Below are 7,374 nucleotides of genomic sequence, written 5' to 3'. Positions count from 1 at the left end.
TCACCCTTGTTTAATCACGCCATTGTCATCAACAATTCAACTCCAACTATCCCAAGAAATGAAGAGTTTAATTGCTCCCACTGCTTCCACCTTCTTTTTCTTTTCTCTCTTCCTTCTTTCCATCTTCACCTCAAACCTCCCTTCCGCCGCAGCCGACGTCGTCACCGACAGAGACGGCAAAGCACTTATGAACGGCGGCACCTACCACATCCTCCCCCTGTTCGGAGTAAGGGACGGCGGCTTAGAACTGGCGGCCACCGGAAACGAAACGTGTCCTCTCACGGTGGTTCAATCTCGCACATCTCAAATCTTCAGGGGACTTCCAGTGAGAATCTCATCCCCATTTCGAATTGGTTACATCAACGAAGGTCTCATTCTGAACCTGGCTTTCGCTTCTTCGCCCTCCTGTGCCCCCACTCCTCCGGAATGGACCGTTGTGAAGGACCTACCCGAAGGACAAGCGGTGAAACTACCTGGGTACCGCAGCACCGTGCGTGGGTGGTTTAAGATTGAAAAATCTTCCCTTGAGTACTTGTACAAGGTTGTCTTCTGCGCACGTACCGGCGGCACGTGTGGGGAAGTTGGGATTAGTGTTGATGATGAGGGTATGAGTCGTTTGGTTGTTACTGAGGAGGAGGATGAGGGCATCATTGTTGAGTTTATGAAGGCTACTTCGGTTAGTGTTTGAAACACATGCAGTGGAAAATCGTGTACGTGTGTTTTCTCAGTGAAAGAGAATATATATGTGATAAATAAATTATGGAAGAGATAGATTCTTCTGAATCAGAAACTGGTTTTATATATTTTAATATTACATATGGATCCATGCATGAATATCATGAGCACGCAAAATTTATATTTTCTTTACACTCAAATATGAATGCAAATAAACATTATCATTAGTTAAAAAAGTTAACTAATGTTATTTATTTTCACTGATCTCATAAATAAATAACATATTGATTTCTACCATTTTCTAAAAAAAAGAAGTTTATAATTGTTGTTGTTTACATTTGTGTGTAAAGAGTTAATAATAGCAAATGACGTGTCTTTGTTGACATTAAAAATTGGAAAATGATTCATTAGCTATTATTTTTTACAACTTTTGTTATTCACTGACCTGGCATCCAAAGTGGGCATGATGACTCAAATTTTAAATTAACTTTTTTTTTCTATGCTGGCAGAAAGGCACTTTGGAGGTTTTTTCATAGAAAAATTATCTTTTGAAAATTTTTTTTAATAAATTTGACAAAATATTTATAAATAGAATTAAAATAGATTAATTTTTTTATTTTTTAACTAAAATAAAATTATAAAGTAGTATTTTTTACCTAAAGTAAGTTGTGAAATAAGTTAGAAGAAGGGATGGAATCAAAGGGAAAATAAAGGAAGGTAAAATGTCTCTTGTTTGGCTGTTACTAATTTGACAGAGTGTAACCCATTCTTTTCAAACATACACATAAATATTATTATTTCACCAACTCATTGTTATTTTCACAATGACACTTTAGGTAAATGATATTTTAACAAAAATTTTCTTAACAAAAGTTTGACAAACTAATTATTTAAATAAAAAATATTACTTTATTTTAATTCTATTTATAAAATATTTATGAAATATTTCAATTCAATCATTTGTTTGCCTTGCATAAGAGCAATTGGCGGAACTTAATTATGACTAAGAGAGTTATGTCTTCTCCAAAAGTCTTTAATTTTATTTTTTTATATGTAATTTATATATTTTAAAATTATATTATATATATATATATATATATATATTTATATTTGTATATATTATTATATTATATATATAAAGTTTTGAAAAGTTTTTATCATTTTATTTATATACTTTTATTGTTTAAAAAATAAAATAAAAATTAATTTGATGAATGTTCAATAATAAAAAAGAATAGAATTTTGTTTCCGTACATAAGATTCTTTTTCAGTAAGTTATTAAGAAAGTAAAAAGAAAGATAAAAAGATAATTTAGGGAAGAGATTGTAGAACAGATAGATTGAGGAATGTATTATCACAATATATCTCATAAATCAAGATTTCAAGATTAATATTTTATTATGATTTATGTATGTTAAATTTATGATTCTCTTATTCTTATTACGATGTTTTCTTCAACTTAAGTTTTCTTCCAAATTAGTATAAATCCTAATCAAAAGTTTAGGAATTCTTTTATGAAATTGGCATGAACCCTATTATAGTTTTTTTCATATTAATGTAATTATAAATTATGAAATTTAGAGATTTTATATTTTAAATTTAAATTTATAAAATTTTATGAATATATCTAATTTGCATTACAAATTTTGTTACTCATAATAAATTAGTTGAATAGTCTTAAATGTTAAAACAGATCTGTCCAATACTCTTAACCACAAAGGGATCTGTGTTGATAAATGAGTTTCTCACTTGTTTAATGTGAATCTTGAAGGAGTCTTTAAGGTTTAAAGCTTAGTTAATCAATCACACAATTCTGGATTAATGGACTGTTTTAAGACAATCAAGAAGAATTAAAAGAGATAAGAGGAATCAAAACACACAATTTATACTGGTTCGATTCAAGGCGAATCTACATCCAGTCTTCTCCTAAGTAATACACTTAGGAGGATTCCACTAAACACAAAGGTTCCAAGAATTACAAGCACACCTATGTAATTCTAACCCCAAAACCCAAGAACTTGATTCAACAATCAAGAACTTCCCCTAGGAGCAATGCATCCACACAATTGCACCTAGGTCCACACTTCAACCACTGAAGCTACTGTAATCAAAGATACAGAAAACAAAACAAGAAACGAAAACACCTAAATGTGCAGATTTGACTTGATGCTCCTTGAATCAAGCAAGATCCATCATGGTAGAGTCAACCATCAATCATTCTTGGATCTGTGCTTGGGTTACCGCAGAATCTTCTGAAGCTCTTGTGTCTCTCAGATTGCTCTTTCCCAGATGCAGACTGTGTGATCTATCTCAAAATTCCAGCCAAAACAGATTCCAAAACAGCTTTTATACAAAGGTTTTTGTTGTCACTAATTTGATTAGCAAATTACCTAATCGATTATCGTGAGTACATTTTTACTCACTTTGTGTCAGACTTCACAGCTAATCCATTAGTTCAGAAACTAATCATGTGCAGGATTACACAGCAGGCCTGAAATACATTTGATAAAGAGAAACTATTTGCCTAATGCATATCCTAACTGGACCAAGCTATGTTTTATCCCAGATCAGTAGACATCATCAAAATTGTTCTTCATTTATGGATGAAAGGCTCCCCCTTCCAACAATCTCCCCCTTTTTGATGATGTCCAAAACATGGACTGTGATAAGCCTACCTGCAGCACATTAAGCAAACAACAACAGCAGTACCAACATAGGCATAAACCAGACAACAGAAAACAGCATAGGCATTTAACAAATATCATTTTAATTCCATACTCCCCCTACCAATATAAACTATCAATATACCAAATCTCCCCCTTTTTGGACATTAGCAAAAAAAATCAAACAGATTTAGGATGCAATACAGAACAGCAGGAAAATTGTATCTAAACAGCGCAGCAATGTAAGAGATGCAGCAGGAGATAATGCATAACAACCAGGATAACAACCAGAATGCATAACAATTTCGCATAATGGATTAGCGGGCTCCTTTTGAGAAATTAAGTAGCAACTATGTGATGCAGAACTTAACACAGACTAGGCTTCAGATAGAACACGATAATGGATTAAGGCCAAGGTTAGGCAAGCAGCTACACAGTTTGAACACAATAGGCATACAATGTATGACAATACTAACAACGCAGCAGGTGAAATCAGTAGCGCATGTTAACATCAGAGTGCAGACAGTCATAAATCAAATCAGCAATTAAGTATTGCAATATCAGTTTAAATCAGTTGCAATATCACAATAGAAGAGGAACTTTTCACCTTGGCAATGCCTAAAATTTGACCTTTGTTATTAACACCTCTTGTAACATGACCAATAATTGGCTTTGTAAGATATCTTGCAGAACTTCTTCACATCTCCTTTCATGTGTCTTGAGCATCCATTATATAAAAGCTACATTGTTTTCCTTGCATCAAGACACACCTGAAACAAAGATTAAAGAGAAGATGCAGGTACCCAATTGAACTTGGGTCCTTTCATGTAAGTGGTTTGAGGTGTTCCTTTAGGTACCCATTTGTACTCTCCTTTAGGAACCCCACAATTTTTAAAGTAGCAGGAATTAGAAAAATGGCCAGGTTCAGAACAGTAAGTGCAGATAATAGAGGATGGTTTACTGATGTTGAGGAAATTTCTACACGATAATCGATTAGAGTTGTCACTGTAACCAATTCCCTCTTTATTCAGCACACTCCTTTGAGATCCTAGTACAGCATCTAGGTTGGATCTTCCCAGGGTAAATTTTGATAGTGTTTTCATTAAGTACTCTATCTTCTCTAGCTGTCCTGGACAGTTCCTACATCTAGACCTGGAGTGGTTTTCAGATTGTTCTAATTTTTCTAAGCAAGTTGTTAGATTCTCATTTTCCTCTTCTAACTGCTTTATTCTACCCTCCAGCCATTTAATCTCTCCTTTACGTCTGCTATTTGACTTTTGTAGTTTTGTGGCTTCCTTATGCAGTTCATTAAAGGCATCAAGCAGTTCATCATAGTCATTTTCCTCATGGTCAGATGTGAAATTACTTACACTGTTTTTGGATGATTCTGCTTTAATGGATGTTTCAGCTTTAGCCATCAGACACAGATTATTCTCCTCTTCAGTGCTATCATCTGAATCACTGGATGTGCTGGAGTCATTTTCCTCCCATGCAATGTAGGCTCTCTTCTTCTTCATGTGCTTCTCTGCCTCATTTTTCTCATCCAGTTTCTGCTTCATTTTCAGCACTGGACAATCAGCTTTGATGTGTCCTGTCTTACCACATTCATAGCAGGTTTGAGTTCCAGATCTGGTCTGCCTCTTGTTCCCTGCATAACTGTTGTTGGTCTTGTTCTTGTACTTCAAAAATTTTGAAAACTTTTTCACCATTAAGCTCAAAGCTTCACTGTCAGAGTTTCCATCATTGGAGTCATCTGCAGAATCTGCCCTTTTCTGTTTTACTGCAGATTTCACTGCACTCTTCAAGGCTATAGTGTGCCTCTTTTCTCCATCCTCTTCTTCCTTGAGTCTTCCAAGCTCTAATTCATGTTCCCTTAATTTTCCAAAGAGAGTGGCTATGTTCATGCTAGTGAGGTCTCTAGATTCAGAAATTGCTGTCACTTTGGGCTGCCATGTCCTATTTAAACTCTTCAAGATTTTGATATTTAGTTCCTCTTTATCAAAAGTCTTGCCAAGAGCTAGAAGATGATTTACTATATGTGTAAATCTTTTCTGCACATCACAGATGTTTTCTCCAGTCTTCATTCTGAACATCTCATACTCTTGAATGAGAGTATTCTTCCTTGCCCTTTTGACTTCATTTGTGCCCTCATGGGTTACTTCCAAGACATCCCACATTTCTTTGGCTGATTCACACACGGATACCCTATAAAATTCATCCAAAGTTAGTGCAGAAGATATAATATTTTTGGCTCTAACATCATAATGTGCCCTCTTATTCTCATCAGGGGTCCATTGTGAGAATTCTTTAGGAAAAGTCTCTCCATCCACTATTTTAATTGGTTTAAAAGGTCCATTCACCACTGCATCCCATACCCCTTTGTCTACTGATTCAAGAAAGATTTTCATTCGAATTTTCCAGAAGGGATAATTTTTCCCAGCAAACAGAGGGGGCATGTTAATGGATGCCCCTTCAGCAAAGGTTTGAGATGTATTAGACATAACAGGATCTTTCTAATCGATTAGCGTGCGATTAACCAGCTCTGGTGCCAATTGTTAAAACAGATCTGTCCAATACTCTTAACCACAAAGGGATCTGTGTTGATAAATGAGTTTCTCACTTGTTTAATGTGAATCTTGAAGGAGTCTTTAAGGTTTAAAGCTTAGTTAATCAATCACACAGTTCTGGATTAATGGACTGTTTTAAGACAATCAAGAAGAATTAAAAGAGATAAGAGGAATCAAAACACACAATTTATACTGGTTCGATTCAAGGCGAATCTACATCCAGTCTTCTCCTAAGTAATACACTTAGGAGGATTCCACTAAACACAAAGGTTCCAAGAATTACAAGCACACCTATGTAATTCTAACCCCAAAACCCAAGAACTTGATTCAACAATCAAGAACTTCCCCTAGGAGCAATGCATCCACACAATTGCACCTAGGTCCACACTTCAACCACTGAAGCTACTGTAATCAAAGATACAGAAAACAAAACAAGAAACGAAAACACCTAAATGTGCAGATTTGACTTGATGCTCCTTGAATCAAGCAAGATCCATCATGGTAGAGTCAACCATCAATCATTCTTGGATCTGTGCTTGGGTTACTGCAGAATCTTCTGAAGCTCTTGTGTCTCTCAGATTGCTCTTTCCCAGATGTAGACTGTGTGATCTATCTCAAAATTCCAGCCAAAACAGATTCCAAAACAGCTTTTATACAAAGGTTTTTGTTGTCACTAATTTGATTAGCAAATTACCTAATCGATTATCGTGAGTACATTTTTACTCACTTTGTGCCAGACTTCACAGCTAATCCATTAGTTCAGAAACTAATCATGTGCAGGATTACACAGCAGGCCTGAAATACATTTGATAAAGAGAAACTATTTGCCTAATGCATATCCTAACTGGACCAAGCTATGTTTTATCCCAGATCAGTAGACATCATCAAAATTGTTCTTCATTTATGGATGAAAGGCTCCCCCTTCCAACATTAAATTAAAATAGAAAATAAAAATATTAAAAATTGAAAAGTATATCCAATATGAAAAAATAATTTAAGAAAAAATAATTTAAGTAGAAGAAATGAAAATTTTATTTATTTAATTAAAAAAATAATTTATATATAAAAAATTTTAATCTAGCACTCCTAAAATTTTTCTTCTCTTCACCCTAATCAAACCTAGGTACTCTTTATTTTTTTCTTCTTTTTAACCCCTCACCAAAAGTTGCGTACCATTCATTGATTCCATCTTCTTATCTGAACCTTCCATCCACATCTAACAAAAATGTGATGAACACATTAATCATCCTTTCTTACATCGACAATTAGAACCCCTTTCAAAGCGGTATAATCTTAAAATAAGTGATATATTAAGACAATTCCATGCTTCAATCAAATATAAATTTGTACCCACTTATATGGATAACGGAATTATTTAGTAAATACTCGAGTTTAATACGAACTTGGTTGTGCGTACATATTATACATATTCTAATTATTTTTAATTTCAGTTTGCTTAAAATATCATA

General features: G+C 34.3%; 1 protein-coding gene across 1 annotated transcript; it reads left to right on the top strand.

The window, feature by feature from the left end:
- On the top strand, positions 1-834 carry LOC114183890 (trypsin inhibitor B-like). Its single transcript, XM_028071060.2, has one exon. The coding sequence runs from the start codon at positions 59-61 to the stop codon at positions 686-688; it is 630 nt and encodes a 209-aa protein (XP_027926861.1). The 5' UTR covers positions 1-58; the 3' UTR covers positions 689-834.
- The last annotated feature ends 6,540 nt before the right edge of the window (positions 835-7,374 follow it).

Source organism: Vigna unguiculata, chromosome 5 (assembly GCF_037176805.1).
Source record: "Vigna unguiculata cultivar grain cowpea cultivar isolate G323 ecotype 2 chromosome 5, ASM3717680v1, whole genome shotgun sequence".
NCBI classification, from domain to species: Eukaryota; Viridiplantae; Streptophyta; class Magnoliopsida; order Fabales; family Fabaceae; genus Vigna; species Vigna unguiculata.
This window is presented reverse-complemented; position numbering and strand designations above follow the sequence as displayed.